The sequence below is a fragment of the Manacus candei genome, unplaced genomic scaffold (assembly GCF_025592945.1).
Source record: "Manacus candei isolate 608988 ecotype Guabito, Panama unplaced genomic scaffold, ASM2559294v1 h1tg000047l, whole genome shotgun sequence".
In the NCBI taxonomy this organism is placed as follows: Eukaryota; Metazoa; Chordata; class Aves; order Passeriformes; family Pipridae; genus Manacus; species Manacus candei.
In genome coordinates, this window is record NW_026138095.1 from 10181503 (window position 1) to 10199088 (window position 17586).

General features: G+C 50.7%; 1 protein-coding gene across 1 annotated transcript; it reads right to left on the reverse strand.

Annotated features, from left to right (window-relative positions):
* Positions 1-9447: 9447 nt before the first annotated feature.
* Positions 9448-16394, reverse strand: TVP23C (trans-golgi network vesicle protein 23 homolog C). The gene is made up of 7 exons (XM_051797567.1): positions 16296-16394; positions 15016-15095; positions 13964-14108; positions 13414-13503; positions 11705-11836; positions 11491-11619; positions 9448-10764 (listed from the first exon to the last, which is right to left on the reverse strand). The coding sequence occupies exons 1-7, from the start codon at positions 16296-16298 to the stop codon at positions 10732-10734; spliced, it is 612 nt and encodes a 203-aa protein (XP_051653527.1). The 5' UTR covers positions 16299-16394; the 3' UTR covers positions 9448-10731.
* Between the last annotated feature and the right edge of the window lie 1192 nt (positions 16395-17586).

The window sequence follows — 17586 nt, forward strand, 5'->3', positions numbered from 1 at the left end:
TTTTATTCCAAATGACACGGGAAAAACGGAATGTCTCCCCCCTGACCCCGGGAAGGGTCACACAGATGGCTTCCAGGCCCGGCAAAGCTTCAGGACATGGGATAATTCCCAGGCACATGAGCTGTGCTGCTTCCTCTTGTGTAACTGCAAGATATTTGCAGCTGCAAGTCAGAGGTCCTGCATGCTCAAACCACAAGAGCAGAGCCGAGAGCTTTGCCAGGAGGGGCCTGAGCTGGAATTTCCTTCCAAAGCATATTTAGACTAGGAGAGACCTGAGTTCCTGTGGAGTTCACATCTGGGGCTGCTCCCAGCCAGGAGAGGATGCTCAGGAGGCAGAGGAGGGTTGTGTCTGTAGTTATCCACCCAGGGAATTGCAAAGCTCCTGGTGCTTCCACACCTTTGGGTGTTGTTGAGCCTCAGTTAAAGCAGTTGCTGACATTCAAAAAATGGATGAAATCCATACCAAATCCATGCAAGCTGCACAGGGCCATGAAACCCCTCTGCCCAGGGGCTGAGCAGGTGAAGAACAGGGGGAAGGTGATTTCAAACTGAAAAACAGCTCCTGCTGTGAGGGGAAGTACCCCAGAGCCCTGTTCTGGGGGGCTCCTCTGCCTGGCTCTCCCAGCTGCAGATGGACACATAATCCCATGGATGATGTGTTCCCACCTTCCAAACTTCACAGAGACATGGACCTATTCCCAAACCCCCTTTTCCTGGGAGAAATCCTGAGTGCATGCACAGGGAGGAGAGTGAAGGGATCCCAGACCCTCCATACCCTCCTGCAGAAAATGTGCGGAAAGTCGAATTTCTCCTGCTCTCAGCAGCCTCAGGAATTTATTTTATAAGGGATTTTTCAACATGGAAAAAAAAAAACCCAGGCAGACTTTGTGGTGTTTCAGAAGCAAAGGACACCAAAGGCAATTCCACTGCCTTTCGTGGTCCCCAGCACGGCACAGACCCCGTGAGCCCCCTCACTGCTGCACACCCTCCCCTCCTAGCCTGGCAGAGAGCCAGCAGAAAACAGGGAAAAGTTGTATATTCCTAAGAAATCTGCCTTCACTCAACCAGATTTGCATAGGTCAAGGTGGAGCCAGGCAGCCACAGCCAAACTCCTTGCAGCTCGAGCGTGGATCAGCCCATGGATCAGCCCATGGATCAGCCCTTTCCTGCCCTTTCCCATTAGTCATTCCCGGCCTGGGCTTTATTCTTTTTTTGCAGAAATACTTTGAGGATGACAGCTCTTCCTACAAATGCCTATATTTGCTTGCAAACTTGGATACAGATGTAAAATCCTCCCTTAGTCATCTGGACTCTCGTTTTAATGGACTTTTCGACCTGAGGACATGAATTTGAAGATGTTCTTAATACAAATTATTAAGCGAGGAGGGAGTGATTTATAAGCCAGCTGGGCTTGCCTGAAAGCAGAGGCTTGATTTGTAGTCCAGCTTGGTGAGTTTTATGCTTGAGCCACTTTTAATTTCAAGGGCTCAATGACATGGTGTGTTTGGCTCAGGTGTGGGGCTCTGATTTTCCTCTGTGAAAGGATCTCACTCAGTAGGAGGGTGAAAAGCAGGATAACAGGCCATTGTGCTATTCCCTGCCCAGGGAGTCAGGCTGTGAGCAGGGAATGCCTGCTGCTTCTGGTGTTTGGGGGCAGGGGGGCAGGTGGGATACCCCTGAGCTCTCTAGTTGCTTGTGGAGAAAAAGCCACCCTGATCTTTGTCAGGCCATGAAATCACCTAATTCCAGGGAGAATCATAGAATTGTTAAGGTTGGAAAAGCCCTCTGAGGTCACAAAGTCCAACTTTCCCCCCAGCACCACCATGTCACCACTAAACACATCCCCAGGTGCCACATCCACTTGTTTTGTACACTTACAGGGATGGTGATTCCACCACTTCCCTGGGCAGTCCCTTCCAATGCCTTGCTTTGCTTTCAGTGAAAATATTTTCCCTAAGAGCCAATCTAAACCTCCTCTGCCACAACTTGTGGCTGTTTCCTCTCATCCTGTCACTTGGTAGAAGAGACCAACCCCCACCTGGCTCTACCCTCCAGTCAGGGAGTTGTAGAACAACCCTGGGGAAAAGAGAGTCTGAACTTTAATGTGATGCAAACCAATATTGCAAAAAGAAAGTCCTGTGAAATGTAATCCTTGCAGGGCTCTTTCTTCCTGCCCAAGCAATCAGGACTCACTTTCTGCTCTTGCCACAAGCCTTCTTTGCTTTGCTTCCAGTGTCTGGGGGGTTCCCACGTGCATCACACAGGGCTGGGCTGGCAGTAAAGCTTACACTGGAAATCTGGGCACAGGACAGCCTTCCTCAGCTTTGAGGAGGGAATGGATTTTCTTTCCTCGGCCAGAGTTGTCCTATGGCCCTGTAGGACATGTCCACTGAGCTCCAGGTCTCAGCCTGCTCTGCAGGTCCCACCTCAGTGCCTGCAGCAGCTGGAGCAGCTGTACTTTAGGGTCAGTCCCTGGTGGTCATCTCCTGGTGGTCACGGGGCTGGTGAAGACACCACAGCAGGGATCCCAGCACAGGCAGGTTTCGGACAGAGAAGGTCCCAAGCTCCTCTCCACCTGTGCCAGCAAGTGCATCAGCCCAGCCTAGAGATGGCAGCTCCTTCCTCGCTCACCCCACATCTCCTGGGTGGCTCTGGACCCTCCACATGACATCAGTGCAGCCACCCAAAATCCCCAACGCTCAGCAAGGGCAGTGAGCAGTGGGATGGGCAACAAACTGCCTGGGCACAGACATAAACTGGATGGAAATCTTGAAAAGTCCTTGGCATCTGATGTAATTTCCTCCCTGCTAAAAAAAGAGACCTTAAAATTGCGAATGAAGAGCAAGAATTCAGAGTTCCCCCTGTAGTGGTGGGAGGAGGGCAGGGTACACTGTTCCATCAGTGCCAGTGTTCACAGCCATCCGTGGGCACTGATGGCAACAGGTCACAGGGGAGAGGAAATCAATTCTTGCTGCTTTTAATAAAAATATAAACCCCCAAGCCCTGCTGAGGCCAAGTCCTGTGTTACACACATCCCTGGAGAGGGACCTGAGTGAGCAGCAGGCACGAGACACACATGGTCGTGGTGCTCGTGGTGCTGGTGGGGGATGAGGATGAGGATGAAGGTGCTGCAGGGCTTGGCATGGGTGGGGGTGGCAGCTGGGTGAGGCTGTGGTGTGCAAACTGTGGTCCCACCTTGTAAAAATGAAATGCAAGGCCTGGATAACAGGTTGGTTGCTGTGTGGATGCCCTAAAATCGTGTAAGAACACTGCAAGGTCTGGTAGGAGTGAGGGGAGAGGAAAGCAGCATGGAATGACAAGTCCTGGCGATGGATCTGAAGCCAGAAACTTTGACATTGCCAAGAATTATCCTGAGGATGTTTGTACTTGATGGCTTTGGGTGAGACCACCCGAGGAGGGGGGCTGAGCTGCTTGCTTGGAGCACAAGGGATGAGGAGCAACTGGAAAACCACGATGGATTTGGGAGCTCATGGGTTGGAACTGCCTGTGGCAGAGGGATGTGCAGGCCTGATGAGGGGTGGCAGCTGTTCCTCACCCATCATCAAAGACAGCCACACCCAGTGCTGTGAGGGGGAGGCTTGGGATTGACCTGAGGGAGCCGAGTCCTTCCCAAGGACCTTCTCTAGCACCTTGGAAAGGACTTGAGGGAGCCAGGTCCTTCCCAAGGTCCTTCCCAAGGGCTCTGGGGACCCAGGCTCAGGGCTGTGCAGTCCCATGGTTGCCAGCTGAGGAAAGCCACTGAGCTGGGACAGATGTGCTGGGAGCAGTGTTGCACCCACACTGAGCAGGGCTGGCACATGGGATGGGCTGGGAGGGAGGAGAGGTGCTGCCCTGGCTCTTCATCACCCATTCATGGATCATGGGAACATCTCCCCCATCCCTTCCCATGCAAAACAAAGCTGAATCTGACACAAAAAAGACCAGGGTTGATGTGCTTTGTGTTGCTGAGCCAGGCTGAGTGCCCCAACATGACATTGCTGCACCTCCCTAGTCCAGGGGCCGTGACCTGGCAGCCAGCAGTGCCAGGTCATCTTATCCCAAGTCCTCTCATCCCAAAATGTCACCATTTGAATGGCAGGGAAAGCATCCAGTTGTCACTTTGTAGCACCGATGGCAGGTGCTGGAGCCTGGAAGCACCTGAGACAACTTTTTTGTGGTGTCCAACAATTAAACCTGCCCAGCTCCCACTAAACCCGACGGTAAAATTCCCTCCTGGTTTCTGGCAGCAGAACTGGGGAGATGGTTGAGTTTTGCCAACCTGGGCAGGTGCCAGAGCGCTGGACACTGGGGGAGGTGGAGCAGCCCTGCCCAGCTTTAGCAGTCCCAGTTCAAATCCTTGCCAAGGTGCTTCCAAACAGGACAGTCCCTGGGATCTGGAGCAGGAGGCTGCGCTCGGAGCTATGGAACCAGGAGCAGGGGCTGGCAGCCCAGGAGCTGGCCCAAACCCAGAGGTGCTGCTCCAGGAACACCCAGCCCGTGTCCCAGGAGGGGTGCTGGACCCACAGGGGTGCAGTGGGGCACCATGTGCCCCTAGAAATTTGGGAACTGGCCCCGGAGCTGAATGGCTTCCTCGGGAACACTGATGGAAATCGGGACGGCCCCGACGCCTGTTCGAGGAGACAGCCCCGCCAGCCGGTCCCACACACACGGAGCTGGCAGTAAATTCACTTTTTACTTGCTTTTTCCAGCTCCAGTGGTTGCTCACACCACCCTGTAACACCAGGGCGGTGAATCATGTTCCCGTTATATCCCGCTCTATCCCAGCGCGGCCCCAGAGCGCTCCGAGGTGGTTTTGGTGACCGTTCCCCTCTCTGGAGAGGAGGGGTGACACCCGGGGAGGTGACACCCTTCCCACCGCAGTCCCACCTTCCCAGGGGATGTGTCGGGCTGGCAGGTTGCTCCTGGAGCTTCTCACACGCCGCAGGATTGATCCTCGGAGGAGTTTCCAACCAACCCTCCCAGCAAACTTTCATTGTTCCATTTTTAAATTATTATTTATTTAATTATTCTTTAAAAAAAATAAAAAAATAAAAAAATAAAAAAGCTTAAGAGCTCCCTCTGCCGGGTTTGGACGGGAGAGGGATGGGATGGGAGAGGATGGGCTGAGGTCTGTGGGAGGGACTCGAGGGCAGGCTCGACTCCAGGGCCGTGGGGGTTGAGGAGGTTTTGTCCGGGGGTTCGCTGGTTGACACTTCTCTAAAGGCTGCCCAGGGGATGCTGCTCCACAAGCGGAGAGAAAATCCCAGAGGGATGTTACAGATCCTGCGGTTTTGTCCTGTTGTGCTGAGGCTGCTCTCGGGAACAGCAGGATTTGGGGTGTCCCACAGCCGCAGAAGAGCTCGGGGGGATCAGTGTGAGTGTGGCTTGTGATGCCTGATGAAGGTCCCACATCCTGGGTGTCAGTGCCAGGGCCCCCAAACTGCCCTGGTCACTCTCCTGCCCCAGCTCCTGGCTGAGCCCCATCAACAAGGATCTGCTCTGCGAGCCAGGGATGGAACAGGATCCAAGCAAAGTCCCCATCCCCTCCTCCATCCAGTCCAGATCCTGATTAAACCAAATTTCTGGGCACAACCCTGCTGTTTAAAACATGAGAAATCAGGTGCTCACGTACCCTGGAGTTGTGTGAAAAGGGGGGTAGTTTGTCCTCATCCAGAGAGATTTTAGGTGATGTTTTGGTTCAGGACCTCTGTCTGCAGGTGGGTTTGGGCACCTCCAATGGGTTCTCAGGTGTTGGGAAGTGCATGTGGGACCAGAGGTGACACAAATTCCTTCTGCTACAGGGTCCAGATGTGAGGGAGGGCTCCTACAAAAGCAAAACATAGTCCAGATACTAGTGAAAAGAAACTGGTATGAGTTTTAAACTTTAGAGGAGAGGGATGGATGACAAGCATGGAAGGTCCCAGAGGGGTTGAGGATCTCTCTCTAAGGGGGAAAGTTACACAGACCATAAAAAAGGGCCGGACTCAACACTGGTACACTCAGTAGGAAACCGTGAGTAACTGTCTCCTTTAATCTGGAAACACAAGAGCAGGCAGGAGCAAGGGAGTATGTCCTGTGGCAGAAAAGCTGAATGACTCATGTACTCCAGAGGTTACTATGGAGTTGTTTACATGTTGCTTTGGGATTGAAAAAAAAATTAAAAATAAAAAAAAAAAAAAAAGAGGGGGAAAAAAAGCTAAAGAACTCACTCAAAATTAATTAAATAGGAGGAGGTTTGTAGCTGGTAACACGAAAAGGAATAACTCAGCAGGCCAAGGAGGTTTCCAGCAGGAGTCCAGAGGGCTCAGGGATGAACTCATGGAGTAACTAATCCCCCAACCAACTGCTGCTCCTGGTGCCAGACAGGTGGAAGGTGGCAAGTGTGATCCTGGTGTTTCTTTAAGGATTCTTGAAGGAATATGAGGAACAGCAGACCAGAAGGCCCAGCTCCCATGATGAGCAAACTGGAGTTCTACAGAGCAGGATTCACAGAGAGAAGAATCGGCTGAAGAGCATCAATGTGGCTTTTGCCAAGGAAAGTCCCACCTGGCAAATATTAAAGCTGTTTGAAATGTGCAACGAGCAGCTGGGGGATGAGATGATCTGGCTTGAACAGCCATTAATTGGATAATTTACAAATTAATAGTTTGGGGGAGAAAATCCAAGCTGCTCCAACGAGCAGATCCAGCAGGATCCCAGCAGCAGTTTAAGTCTGTTCCTGGAATTTCAAAGCCCACGTTTAAAGCAGTGCAACCCCCCACAAAACTCAGTGTCTCTGCCATATACAGCTGCAAACACAGAGGACCCCTGGCCTTCCCTTCCCTCTCCAGATGGGCACCAGATTAGGTGGGAGGCAGTTACCACACGAAGGAGATGCAACACATCTTTCCATGGACACTGTTATCTGTGGAGCTCTCTGCTGCAGGACACTGCAAACACCAGGAATCTCTATGGGCTTGGAAAGGAATTGGCCAAATTAATGGCACCAAAATCCACCAGGTGACGTTGAGGGAGCCCCAAACCTGTGGAGGTACAAAGGTGCTCCTGGGACCGTGGCTGTGCTTGCCATTTCCACAGAGCTTTGCAAGGCACATGGGATTAGCTGCTGCTCGAGGCAAGCCTTGGGTTTCAGGGGTGCACTGTGACCCAGGAGACCTTCCTGCAGCTTCAGGACACGGCTGGGAGCAGGGAGAGGGTGCTGAGAGCACCACAAGTGATGCTTTCCCTGAGGAAGAGGAGTGGAGTTCCAGCCTCTGAGCGCTGTGGGCGAGTGGTGGAAACCAGCACAGCGTGTGCCCAACACCAGCCACACACTGGCCCTGGGGAGGAGAGGAAGGAACTGGAATGGCATCCAACACACCCAGGGTGCTGCCAGCACACACTCTCAGCACACACAGGCCCACGTGGCCTCTGTGGCACGAAAATGCTGCTCTCAGTGACACAGAAATAGCATTTCCTTTCTCTCTGCCCTTCGCTGCCTTATCAAGGCAGTGGGGAGGCGCTTGGCTGGCGGTGGGTTTGCAGGGTGGGAAGGGCTGCCTGCTCCCAAATTGGGGCTGTTTGCTCAGGAAAGGCAGGAGGGAAGCGAGAAATTCCTTCCTGCAAGGAGCCCTGGAAGCAGGGTCCTGGCCCACAGCCACCCTCCTCACGGGCAGCTCTCCCCAGAGGTCACACTCCCTTTGCTCTCCCAAAGCTCACACAGCTTTTTGTTTAGGAAATACCAGCTGGGATGTCCTGCCCCTTGTGAGCAGGGCTGACTGTGGCCTTGCCAAGCTGCTACAATAGACCCCTCCCCTGCAGGCCTCCAGCCCCAGCAAGTCTCCAAGGAATCCATGGAGGAAAAGAAGGCTCCAAGTGCCCGGGACTGCCTGGCACACTCAGCATCCTCCTGTGCCCTTCCCCAGCACAGGGGGAGGGCAGATGGGGAAAATCTGCCTTGAAAGCTTTTGTTTTAGAGCATCCAGGTGCATAATGGTAACATGTTAAAGCACAGGGCTAGGAAAACCACTGCTTGTGTCCCTGAAATCCTTCCTTGTGTCCTGGCACCTTCCCAGGGGGATCCAGCACCCAGCTGGCTGCACGGTGGGGGAGGGCACACCACAGGTCCCTGTTGTGACCAAACAGCCCCAGAGCAGCTCAGGACACACAGGAAGGGTGACACTTTGTGCACCCCAAAAGCAGACAGCAAGTGTCCCCAGGGCCCAGTCTGTCCCCAAGCTCCTCACTGCTCCAAGGACTCAAAAATGGAAAATGAGGATGATTTCAAGCCCACCTTTCCCCCGTGTTCACAACACCAGAGGCATACTTTGCTATGTCAGAGCAAGGAGTATTTTATTATTATTACTTTTGGAGTATTTCTGCTCTGTAAAGCCTCAAAGTTCAGCCCCCACCCAGCTCTGGAGGGCTGAGGTGGGGCCAGCATTACACAGCTAATGCTCAAGGAACTGGCTTGGTGTGGAGTCCTGAGGCTTGTGGTAAAAAAAAGAAAAAAAAAGCACATTCAGAGAATTTCTCTGCTCTGTGGCAACTCCCACTTCCTGCTCCCCAGGAAACCCCAGCACACAGCGAGTGAAAATCAAACAGGACTCACACCCAAGTGCAGCAGTGATAAGAAATTTGGTTCCGATCCACACTGGGGAGAAATGCAATTAACTGCCAGTTTCTCAGAAGCCAAAAGACTGAATGTTTGCCAAGAGGCTAAAAATAAACCAAAGAGGGCTCTATTTAAAGGCACGTCCTAAGAAATGCCTCTGTCCTTGATTAAATAAACTGCGACTTCCAGCAAAGCACTATTTTCCAGCAGTTTGGGGGGAGCTTTGGCAGCAGGAGAATAAACATTAAGTCCAAAAATTTTAACACTTTTGAAAAGAACGACCTCGTGGCTGGAGCTGGGCCAGCGCCTCTGACCAGCAGCAAACTGGGGCTCGCTGGGCTGGAGCAGGAGCAGGAGCAGGAGCAGGAGCAGGAGCAGGAGCAGGAGCAGGAGCAGGAGCAGGAGCAGGAGCAGGAAGGATTCCTGTTCCATCACGTCCGACCAGCGGCCCCGTGTGGCTGGAGAAGGGTCTTTACTTCAGGGTTTCACTGAATTTTGCCTGTTTACATAGAAATAAATGATCCTTTCCATGTAAATGGGGTCCAAAAGTTCCCACATCGTGGTGCCACGAGCATTTACAGCGACAAGCCAGAGACCTGAGCAGGGGGCACCTCTGACTGCTCTCAGAAGGAGCATTTCAACCTCTCCAGCCAAGCCTTAAGAGACTCCAGCACACTCAGGAAGAGCGTGTTTCCACAGGGAAAACTTTTAAGACCCTTGGGTGAAAGGAATTGTGCCCAAAGCTCATGAAACAGCACCGTTTGACTTAAGAGTTTTAACCCCTGTTAAAGCTACATGGCAAGAACACGGTGTAGAAACAGAGCTGAGCCATGAACCACAGAAGGAATGTCTGCTCTGGTTAAACAAAGCATTATTTTAATTTCAAGATTTTATAAATACTTATTTACAAAAGGAAGGTATCAATCCAAAGAGTTAAATGTACAGCTCCCAAGTATTGCTGGAACACAGGGAGAGGAACCATGTGAATGCAATCCCACAATTTACAACACCCACTATTCAAAGAGAAACCCACATTCTTCATTTAAAATACCTCATCCAAAGTTTTCAAGCACAAATCCCACAAGAAGGAACAGACCCTTTTTGTACAGATTTTTAACTCCACACACTGAACACACCACTCTCTGCCATCCCAGTGAACACTGCAAGCCAACGTCTCATGAGCCTACAAAAGGCTTTTTTTGCCAGCCCACAGACTCCTCAGCACACCACATGGATTCCAGGAAGGTAAAACCCTGTCAGTCACATTCCCTGCTGATCCCTGCACCCTCCTGGCCTGAGGAAAAGCCCTGTGGCCCCCCCACACACTCCAGGACACCCGATGGCCTCGCTGTGACAGGTTGGTCAGACAAGGGCTGCTCCCACTCCCCTCACTGCAATGATGTGTGCAGCCTTCCTTGGAACTGCTACACTCTCCATACAGGCACAGGCCTACAGGGAGAACAGGGATTCCCCTAAATCCAGGGCTTTGGGATGTTACTGAGATCTGTGAATGCTTCACATAAACCAGGGCCTGGAGCTGCTCAGAGTTCACTTCCTGCAGCTTCCACGAGACTTCAGTGATCTTCCCACTAATCCAACAGCTCCAATTCCTTTAGATGTCCTTCACTGCAACCTCTCAGTGCTGTTCCAACCATGGAATGAGGGATGCAGGGCCAAAAGGTCACTACCTAAACTGGAAAAGAAGCAGCAAGAACCTCCAAGAGCAAAACACAGTGATGTCCACGACAAACTATCTGAGGCACCAACTGCTGGAGGAGTTGAGGAGTTCCCAGGTGACAGAAGGCTCAGCCTGTGCATGGCTTTTCTGAAGAATCTCCAGCAATTATCTCTTAATTCATCAGTAGCTCTAAACCTGCAGGAAACCCACCTAGGATGTTTTTCGATTTAAAGTCTAAGCGAATTAATTCTCATTAACCAAACTAAAGAAAGGACTTAAACACAAACTGCTAGTGGAAAATGATATATAAGTTGCCAGGAGCGTTAACCTCAAGTCTTGCACAATTTATTTACTTCTTTTGATTCACACCTCGTGTGCAGCTCCCATATCTCATGGTCTGAGCAACGTTCTCTGTTGGTCACTGCTGTGAATCCAGCCTGGCTTGAGGCTTCCACCATGCTCAGGATGCTGTTTGCTCCTCTGTAGCCACAGTCTGCAGAAGGCAAAGTAAAAGAAGAAAAGGACAGGAGAACTATGAGTCACTGCTGTGATTTGGGGGGCAAGACATTCATTTCTGACAGAGACTGAGAAAGGGCTGGGCCTCTGGGTAACGACTGCCATGGTATAAAGGAAGCAAATCAAGATTTTCAGAAGCAAATCAAGCTGCAGAAGAGGATGATCCCAGCACAGAGTGTCAAGAAAGGTAATCAGTGTTTGCTTTTCTGATCATACTGGTGACAGTAATTCCAGCAAATATTTGTGAACTTGTGGCAGCCAAACCACCTCTCCCCAGAGTCATCTAATACAGCCAGAAAAACCAGTAAAGCTGCAGTTAAATGAAGTGGAACAGGGATGGTTGTTCCTACAGCTGCAGGGCCCCATGGAAGGAAGAAAACCCTGTGCTGGGGCAGAAAAGGAGCTGTTGAGAAGAGCTGGGTGGCTAAGTGGCAGCCCTTTTAGCTAAGAGTCTTTTCTCCAGTACACCAGACATATCCCAATAAATCCCCTGGCACTTGTCCATGGCACCAGCAAATTACACAGTGCTGCAAATGGGACTTGATGACAATAATTAGCAAGAGACTCTGACTTAACTGAGGGAGTCCAAATTCACAAGGAGGCAACGTGTGAAGGGTCCCACTGCAGAGCCCTAAATAACAGCTCTTTTCTGGAGCCACACTGTTATTTTTTCCCAGGGTTTCCAAAGCCCTGGGAATCTTACCTGCCGCAAGAACTGCTTTCCAAGGTAGTTGGTTGCCATGCTGGTCAGGTTCTTCCTGCTGCCAACTTTACACCTGATGTAACCATAAAGGTTGGCTCCCTGGAGCACCACCCCCATCACAACCACTGCCTGTGGCACAGGAAGGTAAAGTCAGAGTTCCACCACCTCATTTGCAGGGTGCAAGATCCGTTATGGAGCTGAGGAGGGAACTCACCAGCCACTTGACTTTGAAAGAGAAGAGAGCACTGAAGGCAAATATCACCCAGATCATGGGACAGGTAATCAGGCCTAACCAGAAAATTCGGGACTCTGCTTCAGATGAGGTTTTACTCCCTTGTGCTGATACCTAAAAACAGGAATGAAGATCACAGAAGCACAAGGATCATCGAGTCCAACCCTGCACAGCACCATCCCCAAGAGTCACACCATTGCCTGGGAGGACCAACAGGCTGCTCCACTGTAGAGACCTCATTGTCCTCAAAAACAGTGCAGAATCCCTGTGCTCCTTGGTTTTTGCCTCCACACAACAGCACTGGGTGATTTCAAGATTAATTTCATTATTAGTCACATAAAGACCTCTCAGCACCAGAAAGTGTTTCCATTTATGGGATCCTTTTGTCAGTTTTCTATCAGACACAGTGGAGGCTGCAGCCTCAAACCCTCTTGTAATGCCTGGGGCTAAAAGTTTGGGAAATGTGAATTTACTGCATGGTTCACTTACAAAGCTTAGAAACAGGCATAGGGGGAATCTTCTACCTCCAAAAGCACAGACAAGCAGAATTTCACTAATCCTAGCACTGGTAGAAATAAATAGTAATATTTTTAGACATCCAAAGAGGACGATTTTTCCTTTACAAGCACAGAGGTCTGACACACACTGTTGATTTTATAAAGTCTGTACATGGCAGGAGACCTCAAGCAAACACCTCCTATAACAGCTAAAAAGTCTGGACTGGATTAACATCTCATAGGCAAGTTTCCACCACCAGTTCACACCACCAGCAGTTCAGCTCACTTTGCCCCTCTCCCAGTGTGTTTTAGCTGTTCTAAACTAGCACTGTTTTGAGAAAGAATGTGCCTGCAGTGAGTGCACAAACTGAGCTGCAGAAAGGTTTAGGTTCAATCCCTAAACCACTGCAGTGCTCCCATGAGATTTAGGAAAGGATGTTTATTGCACTCCAGATCTGCTCCATCCAGAGATCAGGGAATCCCAGAAGGGGTTGAGTTGGAAGGGATCTTAAAGTTCATCCAGTTCCACCCCCTGCCATGGGCAGGGACACCTCCCACTGTCCCAGGCTGCTCCAACCTGGTCTTGGACACTTCCAGGGATGGAGCACCCACAGCTTCTCTGGGCAACCTGTGCCAGGGCCTCCCCACCCTCACAGGGAACAACTTCTTCCTAATACACAATCTAACCCTACTCTCTTTCAGTTTGAAGCTGTTCCTCTATGTCCTGTAACTAAAATAAGGATCCAAAGTGGCAAATATGTGACATGTCTGACAGATGTGACACCAGAGAGGCATCAGGAACACAAAGGCAAAGCAAAGCCAGGACCAGCTGTGTGTCTCTTCCTATTTCCAATAGTTTTCCAAAGCAGTAAAAAGCTACATCAGCTGTTCCAAGCTCACACTAGAAAATTTGTAGGATACTGATACAGCATGGGAACCTTTCTTGCCTCTCATGTGGGACTTTTAGGTTACTACCATTAAGCTCAATATATTATGAGAACTTTTAAATAACTCAACAATCCAAAAGCTCATCCAGCAGCCTTTGGGAAACAAGCCCATGGTGACAGACCTGTGGCTGGAAGTAAATGTAGATTGTGCAATCTACCTTCACAAGCACAGCCACCAATTAATAGGGGGGGTCATAAAACAGAAACAATTAAAAGATTAAAAAAAAAACAAACCAAAGGAATTTACCTTCCTGGCTTCAAACACCCAGTGACTTCTACCATCATCATCCACCTGGTTCCACCAGCGAAGGCCAACCATCAGTCTCCCTGTGACATTCTGAAACAAGAAGAGCAATCAGCTTTGTGTCTCCTGCTAAAAGAAACCTCTTGCCAAAGTTCAGCTGCCTGGGTTGCTGTTTTCCATGGTGCTTGTGTGCCTCACATTTGGGAAAACAAGATTACAAGGCCCTTATGCCCAGAGCAATCTGTTTTGTAGGATGTCCAGTACAATGTCAAATGACTGATTTCTGCTGGTTCAAAAGTGATGTGACAACAAAACTTGTGCTGCCTCAAAAGAAAGTCTAAAACATATTCTCTATTTGGTTTTCAAAATGAAACCAAGTACACAGACTTATTATCTCATAACACTTTGCAATCCATCACAGAATTTGAGGGTATTTTTGGGCATCATTTTGCAGCAAAGGCACAAAGAAGTTACTTTTTTATGACATGAATATCACTGTCAATTATTTTTACACAGTAAGGCAAAGATAACAAAAAGCATAAGAGGAACTTACCTTTACAGCCCAAAAGTCACAGGACAAGAGGAGGATAATGGTCACCATGCAGGCAATAAAGCTGCTAGTTAAGAGCTCACAGAGCAGATAGACAACTATGGCACTGACTCGGAAGAATAAGTGGAAAAATGATGCCACTGGGTGCCTGGAATGAAGGACAGGACAGTCACAGCTCCTTCAGACAAATGACATTGCCAAGAGATCTCCCAGCATAAGGATCAGCATCATAACATGAACCCAGTGTGCAACAAGTTCTGAAAATACGGGACACAAACTGAGTGGAAAGTCACCACAAGGAAGAGACATTCTGCATGCAGGGATATCCCACATGCAGGCAGGATTTAGGGTGAGAGGGGACAGGGAGCTTCACCTGGTGTTCAACACATGGCAATTTTTATGGGGTAAATTTAAAGAGGTTCTGACAGAGAAAACTCCTCTGAAGGAAAGATGTCACTTCTCAACACAGCAGTCGCCCTCCTTCCTGATTTCATAGAATCATGGAATGGTTTGGGGTGGAAAGGGCCTTAAACTCATCGAGTTCCACCCCCCTGCCATGGGCAGAGACATCTTGCACTGGCCCAGGTTGCTGAGTTTCTCTGGTTTCCAGGTCAGAAACGAGAGCCGAGGTCACAGCACGAGGGATGGATGCTGCTCCAGGGGGGTAATTTTGGGCAGAACAAGGAAGGAGCCAGCTGGACTAACCAGGCCAGGACTTGGCAGAGAGCAGGGCAGCACAGAACACATTTGGGGGGAGATAATGGACCAGCCCAGACCCAGCAGCTGACACGGTGAGAACCCCCCCTTACCCAGAGCTGTGTCACTGTGGTTTCCTCACACACGGGGATTCAAACACAGAGCAAGTGTGGGGGCACCCAAAAACATGAAAACAGATTCCAACTGAGCTTCTGTAACTGGTGCACTCAGTTATCCAGAAATTGCTCTCCATAACTTCTAAATCAATGCCATTACATATTTTGATGTAACATGACAGTCCTTCCTTCCTCACACTTCTGCCCAGAGCTCATCTAGAAACTCCCTCTGTGGCCACTGACCTTATTTTTGATTTTTTTGATCTCCTGGATAAATCATCATCTGCATCAAAGAGAGACACATCCTCAATGTCATCACTGTCCTGAAGAGGGGAACAGAGAAGAGTAACATGAGAAAAATGAATCCATTTCTAACTTCAAGCAGGGACAGTTTTGATCACCCAGAAAATCAGAGGCACCTCAGGATCAAAATTAGTTAAGGAAGAATGTGAAGATTTAACCACATACAAAACAAAAAATGCATAGAATGGTAGAATATCCTGAGTTGGAGGGACCCACAAGGGTCATCCAGTTCAACTCCTGGTCCTGCACAGACACCCCAGCAATCCCACCCTGTTCCTGAGAGCGTTGTCCAAACCCTCCTGGAGCTCTGGCAGCCTTGGGGCTGTGCCCACTGCCCTGGGCAGTGCCCAACCAGCCTCTGGGGGAAGAACCTTTGGCTGAGATCCAACCTGACCCTGCCCTGGCACAGCTCCAGCCATTCCCTGGGTGCTGTGCCTGGCCACAGAGAGCAGAGATCAGTGCTGCCTCTCCTGAGGAATTAGTGTTTTGAGCCCCTCGTGCCCCCACCAGTGCCAGCCCAGCCCTGCGGCTCTGGAGCTCCTCACAAACACTGACTGTTCCCAGTGCTTAACCAGCAGCCTCGGAAACCTGTTCTCCTTGCCTGAATAACAACCCAAGTGGAAGAATATTCTGTTACTGACCCTTCAGAGAGAATCCCCGAACTGCGGCCAGGGTGGGAAACTGCTGTGACTAAAGCCCTGCCTCTTGTGACCCTGTAAACAGCGGGCCAAAGTGATGCCTGAAAACCTACATAATATAGATTTTAAGGCATCATATGTGACACCCCCGAGCTCTCCATTCCCATATCAGGGAATGTGTGTGTCAAACACCGGGCGGCAGCGCAGCACAGCAAGGGCTGTTGGTAACAACCAGGGGCTGTTGGGATGAACCGCCTCGGGGTCCCGGGGCCCGCAGGCTGCCGCCCATATCCCGGTACCGCTGCCGGGCCTGACCCCAATCCCATCCTGATCCTGGTCCTATGCCCAGGGCCCCCCTCCGATCCCGATCCTGGTTGCGGCTGCCCGATCCCGGTCCTATGACAAATGCCCAGGGCCCCGTTCCCAATCCCACCCCAACGCCAACCCCGATCCCGGTCCTATGACAAATGCCCAGGGCCCCGTTCCCAATCCCGACCCAACGCCAACCCCGATCCCGGTCCTATGACAAATGCCAGGGCCCCGTTCCCAATCCCGACCCAACGCCAACCCCGATCCCGGTACCATGGTCGGAGCCGCCACTTCCGCCCCTCCGCGAGCGTCACCTCCGTGGACCAATCGCGGCGCGTCCCGCCCAGTGACCCCGCCCACACCCCGGTCTGGCACACTCGCAGACCAATCGCGGCGCGGCCCGCCCCCGTGACCCCGCCCCTCCCAGCCCGCGCGTGCGCGCTGACGGGGGCCAGGCGGGAGACGTGTCCGCGCGCCGCTCCCGCCAAAGGCCCTGAGGGGAGCGGGCGGAGGGGGGGGAATGGCACCGTGTGAGGGACCGCCCGGGCCCCGATCCCGGCCTCCGATCCCGGCCTGCGATCCCGATCCTGGCCTGCGATCCCGATCCCGGCCCCCGATCCTGGCCTGCGATCCCGATCCCGGCCCCCGATCCCGATCCTGGCCCCCGATCCCAATCCTGGCCCCGATCCCAGCCCGTTATGACGCGACGCAGCAGCACATAACTTTCTGTGTTAAATTATCCGGAAGTCAAAAAAAAAAAAAAAAAAAAGTAAAAAAAAGTCAAAAATTCCGCTGAAAAAGATCTCAAGGGAACAGTCTTGCCTGTTTGGGTTTTTTGGGGGATTTTATTGGATGGGGGTTTTTTTTGGAGGGTTTTGGGTTTGGGGTTTTTTTTGTGTTGTTTGGTTTTTTTTTCCTTTTTACAGCCTGCGGCTGAATGTTTGCTTAGAGGACAAAGCAAAAAGAAAATGAAACAACAAAACAACAACAACAACAACAACAACAACAACAACAACAACAACAATAATAATAATAATAATAATAATAATAATAATAATAATAATAATACAATAAACCCCTAAAAACAAACAACTCAGAAGTACCCCTGAAAAATATCTGAAGGGGGCAGTCTTGCCTCTTTGGGGGGTTTTTTGGAGGATTTTGGGATTTTTTTATTCTCTTTGTGAAGCATCGGGTATTTCTGCTGGAATGGCAACGCTTCCAGCTATGATCAACACTCAGGTTGTTCAAAAACACCTGTGGAGCTGCACAGACGGAATTGCTGTGACATCAACACTGTGTCATCACATCAGGGTAACATCCACACTTTGTGGGTGACAGATACAACACGAGTGACACCCGATTTTGGCAAAACTTGCATGAAAACTCTCTTGGCAGCCCTCTGAGTGGGTTTCTCTGCTCACAGGTGTGTCACGTCCTGCATGACCCAGTTCTGCCACTGCACCCCGGGTTGTCACCTCTGCACGTGTGAAGGTCCAGGGGACAGGACGGGACGGTTTAATTCGGAAGTGAGTGGTTAATGTAGTAAAACTGATGGAGAGTA

Excerpts from the sequence above, each read along its gene's own strand:
- TVP23C (XM_051797567.1), bottom strand. Across the intron at positions 13,504-13,963 it reads GTGACTTTTGGGCTGTAAAG|AATGTCACAGGGAGACTGAT; the intron begins GTAAGTTCCTCT and ends TTCTTGTTTCAG. Across the intron at positions 10,765-11,490 it reads GAAAGCAGTTCTTGCGGCAG|ACTGTGGCTACAGAGGAGCA; the intron begins GTAAGATTCCCA and ends TGCCTTCTGCAG.